General features: G+C 40.2%; 1 protein-coding gene across 3 annotated transcripts in view; it reads left to right on the top strand.

Annotated features, from left to right (window-relative positions):
* Nucleotides 1-20,022, top strand: part of NBEA (neurobeachin) — a 663,869-nt gene that overhangs the window by 585,918 nt on the left and 57,929 nt on the right. For all 3 annotated transcript variants that reach the window (XM_056109123.1, XM_056109115.1, XM_056109106.1), the window contains one exon: nucleotides 7,666-7,818. In XM_056109123.1, coding sequence (XP_055965098.1) covers nucleotides 7,666-7,818 — 153 coding nt within the window. The remainder of the gene's footprint in view (nucleotides 1-7,665; nucleotides 7,819-20,022) is intronic.

Raw genomic sequence — 20,022 nt, 5'->3', positions numbered from 1 at the left:
ACTTTGAATAGTGCTGTACTACCTGCTCTTTTGAGATTAAATCACCACTAGGAATATTTCTCTACTAATGGGGCCCCCAGCACTGCTGGGAATAACCCTCGAGTACCTGGTGGCATGACCCAAAACAAAACAAGCAGCAACACAAAAAGGCAAAATAGAGAATGTGAGCGCATGATGCAGAGAGGCCATAGCACAGTTCAGCAGAATAGTTGAATCTGATAAATACTCTTATTACAGTTTTTTAAAATAAGAAATATTTAGTTGAAGTGGGATTTGAGCCAGAACTGGATATATTGAGAGCTTACTCCTTGCTCAGTGGTCATGGATCATTCCAGAGCTCAAGGGAACATATGTGGGACTGGGGATTAGACTCAGATTGGCTGCTTGCAATGCACACGCCTTGTGCCCTGTAATTTATCTCTGGCCCCACAAGCAAATCTTTTAAATAATATATGCTCATATAAATCATAGCATAATAGTCTGCATTTACGTACAAGTTTTAAATTAGAACTCTTTGAAATGAGGTGTTTAAGGAGTAAGACCAAAACATTGAGTTGACTGGCTCTTCTTCCTCAGGCCCTTCTGCCTTGAGTTTTTTGATTTTTACTCTCATCCTCCCTCTTAGGGAAACAAACTTTGCACTTCCCCCAGTTGCAAACTAGACTTGAGGGTCAAACCGCCAGAGGTCCTCAGAAATTGTTGTGTTTCCAAACGTAGAAGAGCTTTGCCAGTAAGCTATACTTTGGGTCTTTCTTGATATTTTCTTCCAAAATATCTCTTGTGTGGCCATTAGCATTTTTAGAATAAATCTGAGTGTTTCTTCATGCCTTGAACATCAAGCCACTTAACAACTTTTGCCTGCATCTTGCTTAACAGCAGAGTAGGATCATACCCTGCTGGGCTGACAGGCTTCTAGAAATCTCCTGCCTCCAGGGGTTGTCCTGAAGCCCTTAGCACTGCTGCTTCAGCATGTAGCCAGGCCCAGTGACAGCTTTGAGGACAGTTCTCCTCAAGCATTTTCCTCTTGCTCCTCTGAATAATCACCCAGAGGCTAAAGATAGGAAAGGGGTGAAGGTGCTTGCCTGGCATGCAACTGAGCCCGGATTCGTCCCCAGCACCACTTGATCCCCCAGTGCAAAATCTTATCACGCCGAACTGTCTCACCTCCTGCGTTCGGTTGCTCTTGAGCCGCTGTGTGTGGCCTGGATCTTGAGCCGCTGTGTGTGGCCTGGATCGGAACAGCTGTTGGCCAAGGGCAGACGGAAGAAGAAACAAGGGCCAGGCCGGTCTATATTAATAGTAGTTTATTCCAATCCTCTTCACTCCTGTCTTTCTCTGCCTCCTTCTCTCCTGGGCCCCAGTCTTGGAAGCTCTCTCCTTCTGGCTCTGACTCTGGATCTCTGGAGCCCGAGCTCTCTCGCTTCTCTCTTTTCCGAGCTTACGTCTTAGTTTATCTAGCAGTCACATAAGGCGGTGACATAAAGGTGGGTTGAATACTGACGAATCAACAAAGAGAGGTAAGACCACTCCTCCAGGAGATTAACTCAAGGATAAAATCTCATCTACAGAGACTACTCCAGATTACTAGGAGATCTGCTCAAGGGTGGGATCCCAACAAGGGTGTGTTCTTCCCTTAGTAATCTACTTAAATAGTTGTAATAAATGTACTTCTAATATTTCTAGCAATGTCATTCTGTATGAGCACAGTAAGAGATATAAATTTAGTTTGGTTCTTCCTGAGAGCATCTCGCTATACATTCCGCAGTCCTCAGGCCAGATTAATCTTCCTAGCTCCAGCAAGGTCCTAGTCTCGTCGTTACTTACTTTTGGATCATGACAGCATATGTCCATGATCATGCCCTCAACTTATAGTTGAGTATCATGGCTCTTTGGCCTGGCCCATTTCGATGCCAGGGTAGCTCACTGTTTGCCCTGGGTTCATTAAGTCCCTCGTCGGGACCCTGCTTTTGGGGTGCTAGGAACTGAGGGCAACTGAGTCAAGAAATCAGATGCCCGGAAGTAAATATTATTCGGAGTCAATCAACTCCCAAGTTACAAAGCATAATATTAACTGTCTTCCTGTGTCCACACAGAAAGGACATTGCTTACAATACAAGTTCAGTGTCCTTAGATGGGTGTGACCTGACAAACCTAAGCTACCTGAGGAAGGACAAAAGAGTGTTATCCTACACCCCAGCATCCTAGGGTGCAGCTTGAAGGCCTCTGAGCACTGCAAGGATGGCCCAGTAAACCCCCAACACTGCAAGACCAAAGCAGCACCACACCCTCATGCCCAGTTATCCGAGATGGCAGAGGGCACCCCGGCCTCCTGAGCAAGGATTGGAAGGTCCTCCGCCAAATAAAAACACAAACAAAAACAAGAACAAAGAACATCCTGAGCCATCATTCCCTGTTACTATGTTCTTGGTGGCAGTCAGAAAAGTCCTTTGTCCCAAAGTACAGAAATTAAAATAGATTCTCCACTGACATAGTTTGGGGACTATTTTGCCAGCAGCTTTAAAGCAAGCTTTGAATAGATTCAGGTAGAACTCTCATGACCCGTGTATACACAGACTAACAAGATGATATATTTTTCATCTTGTTGATATGCTTTGAGTATTTAGTGCAATAATGCATATGATAATGCATGTGAATGCTTAATACAGTCTTAAGCTTAAAATTAAACTCCACTAACTAGCAAGATTGTTTTTAAAGCTGCAAAAGTTGTCTCCTGGAAAATGAACAAATTTTATTTCTGGGTTCATTCTTTTATCTATGAAACTGTTTGGTCCTTTTCTGATCTTGAGGCAAATTTCCAGCCATCTGCATATTGTGATATTAAAATAATTGTAACTAACATATGCAGTGATTTAATATTTAGTGAGTACCTATTTCATGCAAAGTATAGCACCAAGAGCCACAGTGATTCGACAAAATATAAACTCCACATAAGTAGACTTATTCTTGCCCAGGTCATTATTAACACAAAATTGTAGGTTCCTTCTGCCTTTCTGAACTTAATTGAATGACATTTAGTGAAGTATGATTGTGGCGGTAGATAGGTAATAGTAGCCATGTGCCTTCTAGGGCGCTGTATCGCAGGAAGAGGGGGACACAGTCAGCATGTAAAGCATTGAAGACCTTCGAGACAGTGAAAGACAAATAGAGACTCTTGGAGCTGTTTAAATAAAAAATAAATCTATGTTGCTATGTCGTGTGGATATATTTCTCTCTCTGTCCTTAGGAAGCTTATTTAGTCTAGTTCCAGAGCTAAGACATGAACACAAATAACTGATGAAAGGCAGCGAGGGAAACCCCTGACTTATGAGAGTCTGTTCCGTATAAATCACCCTCTGCACGGCGCAACTGCAGGCGCAGACACTTCCTCTCCTGCTGCCGAAGTATTTGCACTCCTGCTGCTCTTCAGTGCTGCAGATGAAGCAATAGACGGTCTGCAGCTAGCAGTACTTTAGTTTTTCCCTTTGCTGGCTTCCCATGTTTTCCCAAACAGAGGAAAGAGAAAACAAAATGGTATGTTTCAGCCTAACGCATGGAAATCATTTGAAGTTATTATGGTGGTGACCTTGGGTTTCTCTGCTATTTTTTTCCATGAACCAAGTGACCTGCAAACTGTGGGAATCTTTTTTTCAGTGCTCTAGAGGCTGGAATTCTCAGATTGAGGAGCCCCGTGGTCGAGCCTCTGTCCGATGAGGGCCTGCATGCTGGTTTCTAGAAGGCTGCTGTCTCATTTTGGGTTCTCCACAGAACACTGGCCATGTTCCTGAGGGCTTCCCCCTCTGAACTCGTCTAATCCCAGTTGTCTTCCAACAACCTCAAGCCCAGATTCCATCAAGAGGCAGGGGTAGGACTTCAGCATCAGAATTTTCAGGAGCACTGGAACATCCCTGTGCATTCTGATTGAGTGTAGAAGGGTGATGTTGTTGGTTGATGCTGGATGTCGCTTTCTAGTCAGTGACCTCACACCCTCCCAGACTGCTGCTTTGGCTCTCTCTTCTGTCCCCATGCACTCACCCAGCCCAGAAATCAAACTCAGCCATAGCCGTTGTTGACTGAGTGGTATGGCGGCATTTCTTATTCCTCCAGAGCTATATACCAACTAGGCTATGCAAGTAAGGATGTTTACCAATTACTTGTTCTTTCTTTTTTTTTTTTGGAGGCGGGGATGGGGAAAGATACTGAACATACTCCCTGGTTCTGTGCCCAGGGCTCACTCCTGGCAGTGCTAGGAGACCAAAAGCTGTGCCCGGGACTAAACCCAGTGGCTGTTTGCAGAGCAAGCACCTTGCCTTTTGTGCTGTCTCTCCGCCCCCATCCCCACCACCCCGCTTAGTTTTTCTTCAGCCTATTCTTAGTTTCTACTTTCACATCTAAGTCACTGGAATTTTCTTATTCTATGAATTTCCCTGTACTGCTGCACTCTCTTTTTTTGGGGGGGGGGGTGATAACGGGGGGGGGGTGCACCTAGGCTATGCTCAATACTTCCTCTGACTCTGGCCTCAGGGATTACTCCTGGCAGAGCTTGGGGAACTATATGGGATGCTGGGGATTGACCCCAGGTCAGTCAGCTGTGTGCACAAAGCAAACTCCCTACCCACTGCGCTATCATTCCGGCCCCATTGCCTCATTCTCATAATTCATCGTGGCCTTGATGTCTTTCACATCATTTGAGCCATCTCGTTCCTCTTCATTCATGCTTGGATTCACAGTTGCGTTTCCTCATCCTCTGTTGTAAAGCACCTTTCTGACACAGTTCCACAATGTTCCCTCTTCCTTCCCACTCTCCCAGTTGCCCTTCCCTCTTCCCCGCTGTGTTCCTCACTGCTGCTGTTGCCCAAGCCTCCTCCAGTCCCCACACACGACTACCTATTCTGTCCCCTCATTTTAACCAGAAATCCTGTTATGATTTTTTTTCTAAAATTGTTACTGATAACACAAAATCCGAGTAATCTAGCCTGCATAAGCTTCATCATCTGTCACTATATACGACACATTCTCATTTTCCATCATGATCTGTGTCATGCCCCACCCCCTCCCATATATCTTTTCCTCCACCCAAACTCAGTTCTCTGCGCACTTTGATAATATCCCCATAGAGTTCCGTGTTCCCTTCTCTGTCCTGTCTGTGTATTAGCTATGGTCAAGCTGAAATATCCTGTCTCCAATGGAGTCTTTGTGACTTTCTCAGAGGTTCCTTCTCTCTTATGTGCTTCCTTGCACTCTGCATATCCTTTCACGTAATAATCTACAACTCTAGACCACACAGTGACTTCCTTGAAGGCAGAACTTTGTCTTGTTCATTTTTTGTTTCCTTGGCACTTATCACAGTGCCTGACACTCAATCTTTACTCTGTAGAAAAATAATATGTATACATATATACATGTACATTACCTCCCTTCTATAATATATAATATATGAGGGATCATTTATATATATAAATATGATATATACATATGAGGGATGTATGTAATGTACTTTTAATTCCATTTGAATGATTTAAAAAGAAAAACTGCAGTTCCTAAGAAACTTAGGATAGGTTCCACTTATTCAGGAAAAAAAAACAGTTAATTCATATGAATCTGTTGATGCTCCATAATGAGAAATAAAGCAAATATTCCATTTCCTTCTGATTGTTCACATTAATCATAAAAATGAGTAGTGAAAAAGAGTGAGTAATGATTATAAAGATTATATTTTTAAGCAGCATCACTAGATCAACACCTACAAATGCAATGACTGATGAGTATTAGTTTTAGCAGGAGAGAGAACTTGTGTGTGTTTTTCTTAAAAAGTTAGAAATCGCTCATACAAGTGGTACTACATGGAAAGTATCATGCTAAGCAAAATGAGTAGGAAAGAGAGGGATAGACATAGAAAGATTGCATTCATCTGGGGGATATAAAGTAACAAAATAGGAGATTAATACCCAAGAATAGCCGAGATCAGCACCAGGAGGATTACTCCATAGCTTAGAGGCCAGCCAGGCATTCTAAGGGAAAGGAGAGCTCAGATAGAGAAGGGAGCACCAAATAAAGGGTGTTTGGAGGATCCTCCCAGGAGGGGAGATGCATGTTGAAAGTAGACTATGGACTGAACATGTTTGCCACTCAATGCCTCTTTTGCAGACCACAACACCCAAAAGGAGAGAGAGAACAAAGGAGAATGGCCTGCCACAGAGACAGGGTGGGATGGGGAGGGGATGGGTGTGAGAGGGATACTGGGATCCATGGTGGTGGAGAATGGGCACTGGTGGAGGGATGGGTATTTGATCATTGTATAATCGAAACCCAAGCACAAAAATTTGTAAATCTACAACTGTACCCCATGGTGTATTTCACAAAAAAATAAAAAAGTTAGAAATCGATTTTGTTTGAAGATCTCACTATGTAGCATTTTCTGCATATCCCTGGCAAAGACCACAGGGAGATTCAAATCTCCAATAATATGCCATTGGTGCTGGTCAGACTACACAAAGAAATGTCCTTATACTTTTTCACAGTGTAGCTAAGACTCATTAAACCTTAATCACTAGGAATTTCAGTAGTTTTTTCATAGTACTCATGGTATGCATAAAAACCACCATAACTTTTTTATTTTATTTTCTCACAACTATTTCTTAAGGGTCAGCAAAACTTTAGGGACATAGAATGAGTTATTTTCTATAAAATATTCATCCTGAAGTAACCTAAAACTTATATTAGACATTGTGCAATAAGTACAACTTTGCCTTGAACCCAGCTGCTAATAACGTATAAGTAACTCAACTGAATAGATGATACAGCAGGTCTGTCACTTGCCTTGCATGTTGCTAACTTGGGTTCGATTCCTGATACCACATATGGTCTCCTGAGCACTAGGGCACTAGGGCCCTGTCAGAAGTCATCTCCTGTGCACAGAGCCAGGAGCAGGCCCTGTGTACCACTGATTGTGGCCCAGAAACAAAAGCAAAGAAAAAAAAGAAAAGAACTTGACAGTTGAGTTAATAATTTTAATTTAACATATTGCATGAAGTTTCTTTATTGTATTACATATAACTATATAAGTAACCTACTTTGCCAAATAACAAAATAAAACTGAGTATCTCTGAAAAAGATATGGGTCATAGTTGCCAGCAGAGTTGACCACCCAGGTCTGGCAATCCTGGCTAAAACTAGAACATACAGGACTACTCAAGGTGTGGTCGGTGCTAGGGCCACCCACAGGTGGTCGGTAGGGATGCATAATGCTGGAACTCAAACTCAGAATCCAGAGTGTGTGCCCTAACCACTGAGCAATCAAAAATAAGGTCCTACATTATTTTTAACCATCAACTGGAAGAGCTTTTTAAAATTGCTTATGGTTTATTAATAAAAATTTTTAAAGATCGTGGGTCAGCATAGATTTATGTACCTATATATATATAGATTTACATATTTATCCACTAATGTTCTGCGAACTGCTGATATTCTTATACACCTCTCTCTTGGCTGGTTGTGATAAGTGAGATCTTAACTTTTGCTTCTCTTCCTAAACTCTTAACTAAGAAGAAAAACTAAAATGAAATAAGTTATTTTAAAGCAAAGACATTTTTAAAATTTTATTTATGGTGAATAGTTTTAACTGATTCTTAAAATGGTTTCAAATGCTACACTTTTCATTCCTGGCAGGAACTAATTCCAGAGTTCTATTACCTACCAGAGATGTTTGTCAACAGTAACGGATACAATCTCGGAGTCAGAGAAGATGAAGTGGTGGTAAATGATGTTGACCTTCCCCCTTGGGCAAAAAAGCCTGAAGACTTTGTACGCATCAACAGGATGGTAAGAGAGATTTTGCTTTTGCTTGAATGGTAATCAAGAAATAAAAATATTCAGTTATTTTGTTTCTAACTATTAACAAGTCATTATTTAATAAATAAATCTAGGGTTGAATTTTTAAGGGAAAAAGAAGTATTTTATTGTTGTTCTTGACAGTGTTCTTTATTGTAAAGTAGATTTTCTTTGCATGGGGACTAATTAAGGAATGGTAATTCGGTTACATTTGTTCCCTTAGGAGAAGACCATCAGTGGAGCATCTGTTGACTAATATAGCATACTCTAAAATGCCTGAAAGTAAATGCCCATTTTTTTTCTTTTGTCTACTGACAAAATATGTACTATTTTCCACTTGTAAAATATTCAAAGGAAAATAATTCATATTTAGATCATATTTTTATATCGGAAAGTAGAAGCTATAAGACATTATTTTAAAAACATAACATACTTGACTTATATCGCCCATCTAGGAAGCATTCATAGGTAGAGGACTTCATTACTTTTTAAATCTGTATGACAGATGTCTTGGTATTCACATAAGAAGTGTATAAATAGAATGTCTGCACATGGGATTTTTGTATGTTTCAGTTTATCCATACTTAAGAAGATTTTTATCTCAATGTGGTTTTGAAATACAGAAATGAATCATTTTATAAGGTAACATCACCTCTTTAGTATATTACTGTTTTTGATCAATCGAGTGATCATATAAATAAACACAGTAACCCAAAATAGATTTTTAACCTATTTTACTCCCAATTTTTTCCAGCCATCTCATAAATAAGGTCTTATTTTGTTTTTACAGCTTATTTATTCAAATCAGAATTCTAGTAAGGTCCACATATTGCAATGGAATTCACATATCCCTTAATCCCATTTAAAAATAAGATCTGTATAATTCACATATATCATACAAATGTAATGCACATGCCATATAATTCACCCATTTAAGGATAAAAAAATCCATGAATTTTAGTCTTTTCATGGGGTTACACAACCACTACCACAAAGAATTATGGAACTTCTTTATCACCTCATAAAGAAACCCAATACCCTTTAATGACTACCCCATTTCCTCATTTCCCCCAGCAGCCCGAGGCTACCAATAATCTTTCTGTCTCTACAGATTTGCCTAGTCTGGACATGTAATATAAACAACTTCATATGAGATTCCTCCCTCTACCCTCTGATTTTTATATCTCTTTTCTAGACTTCACTTTCAGTCATATTATCTCTTCTGTTTGGTGTATTTTCTTTCTCTGAGAAATAGTTTTCTTTCAATAAACTTGATCCTAGAAAGCTACTGCTGACAAAACATATGTTGTTTTCAAGCACCATGCAATCTGTAATCTCCCTACAATGTATACACAAATTTTGTGTAAGAGTGCTCCTACAACTCAGTTTACAAACTAGCACCTTCAGGTACATGAAGTTATTTCATATTGGTTTCTCAGTTCATATGTTTAATGTGAAGGATTTATCTTTCCATTGTGTGAACATCTGAAGATCTAAACTTAGCTTTAGAATTCGTAGGCCATTACCAGTTGAATCTGGTGATTGGTAATGAACCAGTTACAGCTGAAGTATCTCCTGCCCCTGACTGTCTGTCTTGGATCTCAATATCTCGTACTTAAAGTGGCCCCTTCTGTTTGTTAAGTAAGGCTTTGGATTTGGTCGATTTGACCTTACAAGAAATAAAACTTTTCTGTTGAGTAGGAAGAAAGAATTGGTAATCCGTTACCACCCTAACCTTACGTATTTGAATATTGATCACAAATCATCATAAGGAACCAGATCTCAAATGCAACCCTAGAAAACCTCTAGTATATAAGTATTTCTCAGTTACATGTATCTCTTGAAAATTCCCAGAGCTCAGAACTGCCTGGCACAAGTATTTATGCCAGTTTAATATCTGCAGAGTGAATGAATGAAATCTCTGTGTAACAGCCATTGATTTCAATATGTTGTCTCACTAAGTTCAGGTTAATCAAACTGGATGAATCCTCATGCTGTTTGAATTCAACTGACTGAATGAATATACATTCTCATGTGGGTGCTAGTAATCAATTCCAATTGGTATATTGTACAGAGAAAGATGTGGAGTTTAAAAATATTCTGCCCTGGGGGCTGGAGCAGCAAGTCGGGCATTTTACCTTGCACGCGGCCTAGCTGGGTTTGATTCCCAGCATCCCATATGGTCCCCCGAGCACCACCAGGAGTGATTCCTGAGTGTGTGAGCCAGGAGTAACCCCTGTGCATCACTGGGTGTGACCCAAAAAGCAAAACAAACAAAAATGTTTTGCCCTTACACCAGCGAAATGGCTGAAAGGACTGGAGTGTATGCTTTCCCTGTATGTATAGCCTTTTAGGCTCAACTAGGTGTGACCCCAGAGTCCTGTGAATTGTATTCCCCCTGCACTTCTGGGGGTGACTCAGAAACAAAGAAACAAAATGGTCTTGTTCTTGAATTTGAGCTCTTCAACTTATTAACTTCATCATCCAGAAAATATTGAAACATCTCAGGACCTATTTTTTAAAATATGTATTATAAAATCTATTTGTTTCAGTATACAGATTAAATTTTTATGCAAATTTACAGTTTTATATTTGAATTTAACATGACCACCACAATATATTAGAACATTCTCAACACCCTGGAAACATCATTTGCAGATACTCCCTGTTTCCTCAGGGAAACATTTATCTGTTTTCTCTCTCTGAAGGTTTCCCTTTTCCAGAGACTTCACTGAAGTAGAATCATAGAGTCAGAGATAGTACAGAGGGTAAGACACACTTGTCTTGCATGCTGCCTACCCAGATTAGGTTCCCACACTGCATATGGTTCCTCAGTAATTGTCAGGAGTAAGCCCTGAGCACAGGCAGATGTGACCCCCAAATAGCCACAACAACAGCCAAAAAAGCATGGGCGCATAAAGCACACATTCATTCTTGTATGCTTCACTTCTTAGAATCACTTGTGAGACTTATCCTTTTGAGAAATCAGAATTATCCCCTGAATGCCAGTTAAGTAAACTGTCTTGCCAAATAATACTTTATCCACTGTTCTCATCCAGTGTGCAGGGCAGAGTAAGTGCTGTCTTGAGGAACTTGGACAAGGTAGGGGGCAAGGGAATAGGTCATCTAGCCACAGATCCGTCCTGTGAGGTCAGTCTGAGAAAAGAAAAAGATGGGTAGGAATTGCCCCCAAGCCAGCATGTTCTAGCTCCGACAGCTGTGCAGTTCTGCCCTCTGACATTCCTACCTCAGCCTTCATCCTGCGACATTCCCTTCCTCAGCCAACAAAACCTCAGCTGCATAGCTGAGGAACACCAACTCCCACAGGCCAGCAGCAGTTGTTCCAGGTCCTCCAGCTCTCGCTCTGGGAGAAAGGGCAGTAGTTTCCATGCCCCCCTTGATAGTCACATGGAGAAGTTTCAAACGGGAATGATTCAAATGAGAAGACTGACCTCCGAGAGGCCCACTGACCCACAAATTTTTAGCTCAAGTACTTCTTTCTCATTTACCCTGCCAGGTGCCTAGACTGTACCGTGCCTCAGACCCACAATAGTCTTTGTAACTTTGTTTGTATTTTGAATTAAATATGGTTTCACAGATTAAAGAGAAAAGAAAATTGAAGTATATGAGTCACATTTCAATAAGAGATAATAAAATACATGAATGAAAATTTTTGAGTAACAAATTATTTCTGTTTGTAATTGCTTCAAGTATGTCTGTTGCACATAAATAAAGTATAAGAGATCCTTTACTCCTGATACTACATTGTCAGTTCAAAAACTGACTTGTGTATATGCCCTTTATCTCATATCTTGCCTTTTTGACAACTGAAATGTTGGTTAAAAAAAAACTTCAACGAAGGCAAAAAAAAAATTCAGTCCTTGAAAATATCATTATTTCTTTTTATTTTATTTTATTTTATTTTATTTTTTTTTACAGTTGTAAATTAACAATTTTTTGTGCTTTGGTTTCAATTACACAATGATCAGATACCCATCCCTCCACCAGTGCCCATTTTCCACCACCATGGATAATATCCCTCCCACCCCCATCCCCCCATCCCCCCTGTCTCTGTGGCAGGGCAATCCCCTGTGTTCTCTCTCCTTTTGGGTGTTGTGGTCTGCAAAAGAGGCATTGAGTGGCAAACATGTTCAGTCCATAGTCTACTTTCGACATGCATCTCCCCTCCTGGGAGGATCCTCCAAACATCCTTTATTTGGTGCTCCCTTCTCTATCTGAACTGCCCTTTCCTCTAGGATACCCGGCTGGCCTCTAAGTTATGGAGTAATCCTCCTGGTGCTGATCTCAGCTATTCTTGGGTATTAATCTCATACTTTGTTACTTTATATCCCCCAGATGAATGCAATCTTTCTATGTCTATCCCTCTCTTTCTGACTCATTTCGCTTAGCATGATACTTTCCATATTGTACCACTTGTATGTTAATTTCATGACTTCATCTTTTCTAACAGCTACATAGTACTCCATTGTGTAGCTGTACCAAAGTTTTTTTAACCAGTCATCTGTTCTTGGGCATTCAGATTTCTTCCAGTTTCTGGCTATTGTAAAGAGTGCTGCAATGAACAAACAAGTGCAGATGTCACTTCGACTATACATTTTTGCCTCTCTGGGTTCAGCCCTTCTGGAAAACAGTATGGACGATTCTCAAAAAATTAGAAATTGAGCTCCCATTTGACCCAGCAATACCACTCCTGGGAAAATATCATTATTTCTTGTCTCTGTGAATCTGTGTTTTTCAAGCTAGGTATGTGCATGAACTAAGAACTATAAAGATTGCATATAGTATAACATGGTGAAGTGACTGTTTCTCAAAGATTTGCTTTCACATATTCTAAAGAATCAATAGCCGACTGAATTTTAGCTGACTGAAACACGACAGTTACGTACTTACATACCTCTGAAAATAGCATAAAACACTCAGAAATCAATAGTACATTTTTGTTATAAAAAATTCAAGCTTGCCATGTTTGTTTTGGTTTGGGGGCCATAGCAGGCAGTGCCCAGGGCCTATTTCTTGCTCAGTTCTCAGGAGTGACCCCCAGGTATACTCAAGGAACCACATCTGGTGCCACTAATGAACCAGGACTGGCAGAATGCAAGGTGGTACCTAAACCTGTTTTTTAAAAGTCACTGGATCCTTAAGTCTTATGAACTATATTTTTGCTTTTTCACACAAAAATATTTACATTTGGAAAAGGAGACATAATCTTAGTTCTCTGCCGCACAGAGTAGCATTGCTGTTTTTTTTTTTTTTCAGTCATGTAAAGTGCTTGACCAGCACAAAATAGAGGACTTGGAAAATAGCTTCTTTGCCTGGGTTTTCTTTTATGGTACTTTGCAGGCTAGAAAAAAAGAAAATCATGCATCTCAACGAGAGCATGCCTCTGTAGCCCCCGTTCTTAGCTGTATCAAGATTGGAGCTAATGGACAGACCACAGCTGCTGCCTGAGGGTAATCTTAGACCTCAGGGTCTTAAGCCACACACTTCTCACTACACCTTATAAAGTGAACTCCACTTCTGTTCACAGGATCCTTTGTTCTGGCTAATGATTAGTCAGTCATCTGATGGGAAATAGTCATACTGTAGCATGTGGGAATTATGCCAGGCATCTGTGTAAAGACTAGAAAATTTTCCCAGTTTTGCATGTGTGTTGTTTTTTGCTGCAGAAACATTTATTTGATGAGTATATCGCTAATATACGAAGCCTAAGTAGTACTAGAAAATATGAAAGTGTTTAAATTTTCCATGAACTCTGGGGATACACTTTCCATTTTAAAGAATTGTCTTACAGAAAGTTCCTAACTCTATGCTGGCTGAGTAGCTCATGTAGGATGTAGTTCTAATGAAACAGATTTAAAGAAAATGTGCTCTAGTGTATTTATAATTTATACTGGGATCATCTTCAGTTATTTGAACCATTTCTTTGTAATGAGCCTAGGGTATAGAAGGGATATGTCATGTATCCTGAAGAAATGACATTTACAGCGGTGAAAAGCCTTCAACTCTGTATTAGTATTCTGTATCCATCATTATCCCCCCTTGTTCTTTCAAGCTGTCATTAGGAAAGTCAAGCCAAAGAAGACAAAATAATATTTTTAAGAGGGGAGGTTTCATGTATGATTGGTTTATTATCCCATACCTCAATGAGAAATTCTCACTGTTTTTGTGTTTTTGTAGAAACTTTTACATATCTACAACCTAATTCCCTGTCATCATTTTTAAAAACATGAAACAGTGCCTTAACTTTTACTGAAATATTTTAGACCACAGTTATTTTTTAATGTGGGCAGTAGTATATGTAATTGGTTAAATCATTCATATTTTGTAGACATAATGTGTTTCACTGAAGAACTGAAATTAAAATTTGGTCTCATTAGAAGCCTGGGAAAATGCTGTAGATACTTTTAGTGGACATTTTAGTAAAACCTTAATGCACTGAAATTCATGCATCAAAATTGGGTTTGATTTCTCCACACCCAGCTAGGCTGATTGCAACTGACTTACTCATGAAACCTCAATAAGATATTGTTTCAGTTCTAACACGATTACAATCTGACCTCACAAAAGGACAGATATAGAAAGTATCCCTGATAGCGTTACCCTAATACTGGGTTCATCAATCATAATCTGCCCCCCCTTTTTTTTTTCAAAGTCTCTTTTCGAGAAAGGCTTTTCATGACTGTGCACAGCTAGTCTCATCCAGGCCCGGCCCATAAGAATTCCAGAGCTCCAAACCAAGCGCAGACCATCCTCCATCTCAGAAAATGTGGACCTCACTGTGGTTTGCTTTTACTCAAGAAAATGTGGACCTCACTGTGGTTTTGCTTTTACTCAATCTTCTATACTGTTTACAAATTTTAAAATAAAAGTCTCTTTGAGATAGATAACATTCTTTAGGAACTATTCCATTTAAGACACACCTTGCTTAAAAAGAATTTTTTTTGTAGGTATGATTACTTTTTTTAATTTTTATTAGTGAAACACCATGAGGTACAGTTGTAGACTTACAAATTTCTGTGCTTGGGTTTCAATTACACAATGATAGAGTACCCATCTCTCCACCAGTGAGATAGTTACAAGCTTTCATGTTTGGGTTACAATCACACAATGATCAAACACCCATCCCTCCACCAGTGCACATTCCCACCACCAATATCCCCAGTATAACCCCCGTTTCCCACCCTCCCCCTGCCTCCATGGCAGATATTATTTCCCATAATGTCTCTCTACTTTGGGGCATTATGGTTTGCAATACAGACCCTGAGAATGTTAAGGGCTGGAGAGATGGTACAATGGGGAGGGCATTTGCCTTGCACGCGGCCAACCTGAGTTCAATCTCTGGCATCCCATATGTTCCCCCAAGCACCACCAGGAGTGATTCCTGAGTGAAGAGGCAGGAGTAACCCCTGAGGATCTCTGAATGTGACACACACACACACACACACACACACACACACACACACACACGAATTTTAAGTAAATAGCACAATGTAAGGATTGTTGGTCCTGGACTGGAGATCATACTGTGATTAAGGGTCTTGTCTCGCATCCTGCCAACCCTGATTTGAAACCCCAGTACCAGTTAGGATCACCTGAGAACTGCCAGGGGTCACATCTGCATATAGAACCAAGAATAGTCCTTCAAGCACTGGCAGATCTGATCCCAAGATCAGAATTTAAAAGAATTGTTGGCTACCTTTTGTAGTAACTCATGATCTTGAGAGAGATACCTTGAATTTGAAAGCCTCCTTTAAGTCCCATCTTGGAAAAGAGAGCCATTTAAATCACCTTTAGTGTCTTATCTCAAACACTAGAGTTTTGCTCATTTCATAAACCATTATTGAGAGCCAGCTCCAAAAAAAGTCAAAGGGAAAGCCACCAAGCAGAGATTGACATGGATCTTCCCTTTAAAAGGCTACTGTAGAGGAATTTCTTCATTTATCTCAGTCATGAGGACCCTGTTACATACTGCATACTGCCCTGGCCTCAGAAACTCAAAACTGAGCCACACCATGCCTGCCCCTCAGGATCTCATACTATAGCTAACAGTTCAGACAAGCAAACAGTAAATTCTGAGAATCACTGTCACCCATTCACATAGTCGATACTATTGAGTATTCCAGGCCTTCTTTCCAGGATAGGATCCCTGCTCTCAGAAAGTCTACGTTTGACCAAGGGGAAACAGACAGCCAACAGTCCCTAAATAAGTAAAATGTCTAATGTTGAAAAAATGACATAGTGGGGCAAATGTTGCAAGGTAAAGGGATGAGAAAGCCAGGGGAGGGCGGTCAGGATTCCTTCACTGGGAGGCGGAGACTTGAAGGAGCTGAGGGAACAAAGCAACTCTCTTGAGGAAAGAGCTTTGCAGGCAGGAAAAAAAAAATCAGAGCAGACTTCCGGAGACAAGAGTGCTTGGCAAGGAAACAATGGACCAGGTAAAGTTAGGTAAAAGCACCCACAAGATAGACAGTAGGAGAAGAGGTCTGAGACCCATCCCCCCGCCACCCCGGGAGCAGATGGTATCAGGTCTTTGTAGGCACTTGAAATGGCATCATTGCAGTCCTTTGAGCAGAAGTTTCCTGTTTTGAATGTATTACTCTGCCTGCAAGTTTCGAAGAAAATTGTTGATACGCGAGTGTTGAATCCACTGCTAGAAGGGATGGAGAGATGATGGAGGCTGCGTCCAGGGATGGTATTTATGAAGATCCATTGAACTGAAGCAATTCTGAGTATATATTTTAAAGTTAATAACTGGAGTGATATATTGTACAGCAGATGGGGCACTTGTTCTAATTTTAGCGGACCTGGCACCCTGATATGAGCCCCTAAGCCTGCCAGGTATGATCCCTGAGGGCAGAGCTAGTAGTGAGCCATTGTGTGTGCCTCACAAACACACCAAATAATAATAATAATAATAATAATTATTATTATTATTATTATGTTAAGACCAGTTCCCTCCCTCTGCCATTTTTCTAGCTGGGCCCACTTTTTCTCAGACTACTTTAGACTTACACAAGCAGATAGCAGGGAGAGGACAACTGTGCAGAATAGAGAGAACGAGAATTGCAAAGGTAGACCGACTGTTGTATTCATTCATCTGGGAATTAGGGATATTTTGTCTATTCAGCTTAGAGTTATAGCAGAATTTCACTCATAAGAAAAAAGCCCAAGTTCATGTGGCTGTGATCTTCTTGAGGACATAGAACTCATTCTTCTGTACATCTTCCAGGGTTGATGTCTGACATATGGTAAATGATGAATAATTGGAGTATGTAGAGATCAAACTATCACTAACTTTTTGATTTGCATTTCATTGGGATGTACTCCTTAAGATCAACTTTTGTCTTATATCTCATAATATACTTGAGACCTAAAAAGGTACCTGGCACATAATCACTGTCACTGTTGTCCTCCTGTTGTTCATTGATTTGCTTGAGCGGGCCCAGTGACGTCTCCACTGTGAGACTTGTTGTTACTGTGTTTGGCATATTGAATATGTCACGGGTAGCTTGCCAGGCTTTGCCATATGGGCGAGACGGGCTCTCTGAGAGGGGCAGAGGAATCAAATCCGGCTCTGCCACGCCAGCCGCGTGCAAGGCAAACGCCCTACTGCTGTGCTATCGCTCCAGCCCCTGGCACATAATAGGTTCAACATACTGTATCAGTGGATGGACGGATGGATGGACGGACGGATGAACAAATGGACGGACTTTTGCCTCGGAAGTCCTCTTTTTTTTTTTCAGATGTCCCTACAGTTCACTTTCTTGTCATGGCCCTTAATTCTCACAAATTTAAGGAAAACTTATGACTGCTTCCTCTAAATTAATACGTCCCTCCTCATTCTTACATATTCTGTAACTTTTTCCATGCCCTTTTTCTTAACTTTCACCATATTCTTCTGATATCTTGTATTTCTTACTAATTAATTTTGAATTTCTTTCCCCCCAGCCTCCTCCCAGTTCAATGTAAGGGATTTTAATTCTTTTACTCACTGCTGTAACCCTAACTCTTAGAATACACAGAGAAGATGGTTGGTCAATATTTACTGAGTGAATAAATAAGCTCTTTCCCTACTCCACCCTCACTTCCTAACATTTCTTTCTTCCTCTTGTAATCAACACATTTTCCCCATTGCTTAATTATCTAGCTGATTAATATTTATTAACACTTATTATTTAACCATGCTAGGTTAGGAGCTATGGGAAAACACAAAAGTATTAGCTATAATCCCTAAGAAGTGTATTAGGTATAAACCCAGTCACAAAGTTTATATTCTAATTGAAAATGCATTATAGCAGCTCTGAAACAATTACATACTAATTGATAATAACCCCATCTCTCTGGATAGCACTGCACAATTCATATGTAAATGGATTTTCACAAGTAAATTTGTATGCATTATCATACTACATTAAAGAGGAGGGTATTGATGATGAATGTCATAGAAATTTATAGAAGAAATCAGCGTGAGGTAAAGAATTCAAAAACCAATATTAGCCTTGAGTAAGAAGGATGGCTATGACTTGAAAAAGAAGCAAGAAGATAAAATGCTTTCATCTTAAAGAGAAAGGAGCAACAGAGCCTCAAAGGTCACACCAGCTGCTCTGTGCCCAGGCTGGGAATGATCTGTGCTACTGGAGCCAATGATATGTATCCCAAAGCTCTAAGAAATAGAGGGGGAGGGTCAGATCAAGGTTTGAATGGCCTTAGGGGTCAGGTAAAGTTTACACTGCACGTATTATGCTAGATGGAACCCAGGGAGACTTGAAATAGAGGATGTCAGTATGAGCATGATGGTTTTAGAAGTCTGTTCCACCTGCCGTGTGCAAGATGGGTTGGATTAGAGAAAGTAGTTGGCCCACGTAGAGCGCACCAAGAGCAAGGGCTAGGGTGGTGGGAATGGAAAATAATCCTGCACATTATCCCCCCTGAAACCATCACATAATTGAATCGCTTAAGCCCCCCAAAATGAATATAAAATTGTGGTATCTTCATTGAAAATAATTGATTCATTTTCTGATAATCTCCTTGAATATAGACAACTCTATTTAGATCATTTCTTTTTATATCAGACGCTTCTTTTTGCGGCAAATAGAGAAAGGGAGCACTTGGGAAATATTCTTGCTCTAGTTTAAAAGAGGGGACAGGAGTTCAGTATTCTTAAATAAAAGGTTACATTATTTCATACTTGTAATTCTATGAGCCTAGAGTCAGCCTAAACCTGCCAATACCCACAGGACAATATGGAAATTGGAATTAGGTAACTATTATCCATCTAAGGGATATCCTTTCTGCTTTAAATCTCTATTTCCTTCCTCCCAGAGTCCCTAGGGTAGAGTTATGGATTGGGAATTGGTTTATCTGGGCTTAAAGCAATTGCTTCTGTTTTTAGATAGACAAGTAGGGAGGAAAGCAAGCTATTAAAACCATTATAACCCTAATAGCTAAGTGATCGAATACTTCTTTATATTTTTCAATCAAAAGATTTTCACTGAAGTCTTCAAAATCCAAAATGGCTTGTGCATGAAAACAGCCAAAGCAAAAAACAAATAAGTAGATCACTATATTTAAAACAGACTAATAACTGTTTGGAATACTGTTGAGTCTCACATTTCAGTTTCATATGGGCCTTTATGCTTTTATTATGTGAACCCTAACCTTTTTTTAAAATCGTCATACTTATATAATGTGATATTTTTAAAACATTTAAGTTTTTTAATTGAATCACTGTGAGATACACAGTTACAAAGTCGTTCACGATTGGGGTTCAGTCATAGAATGTTCTAATGCCCATCCCTTCGCCGGTACACTTCCCACCACCAGCATCCCCAGTTTCCCTCCTGCCAGCCCCCTCCCCACCTGTCCACACTCTGCCCCACTTCCTTAAGTTGCAGCAACTTCTCTCTCTCTCTCTCTCTCTCTCTCTCTCTCTCTCTTTCAATCTCTCTCTCCTTTTAGGAATTATGGGAATTCAGGTACTGAGAAATTATCGTGTTTGTCCCTTTACCTACTTTCAGCACTCAGTTCTTTTCCAGAGTAACCATTTCCAACTATCATTGTCTTAGTGGTCCCTTCTCTGTGCTAACTGACCCCGCCCGCAACCTCCTACAATATTCCACCCATGGACCAGTCCTCCTGCTCCTGGACCTTGTTCCTACTGTCCAGGGGTATTAG

The sequence above is a fragment of the Sorex fumeus genome, unplaced genomic scaffold (assembly GCF_029834395.1).
Source record: "Sorex fumeus unplaced genomic scaffold, SorFum_2.1 ptg000008l, whole genome shotgun sequence".
NCBI lineage: Eukaryota > Metazoa > Chordata > Mammalia > Eulipotyphla > Soricidae > Sorex > Sorex fumeus.
The sequence above is the reverse complement of the archived record's forward strand: the minus strand, read 5'-3'. Positions and strand labels throughout refer to the sequence as shown.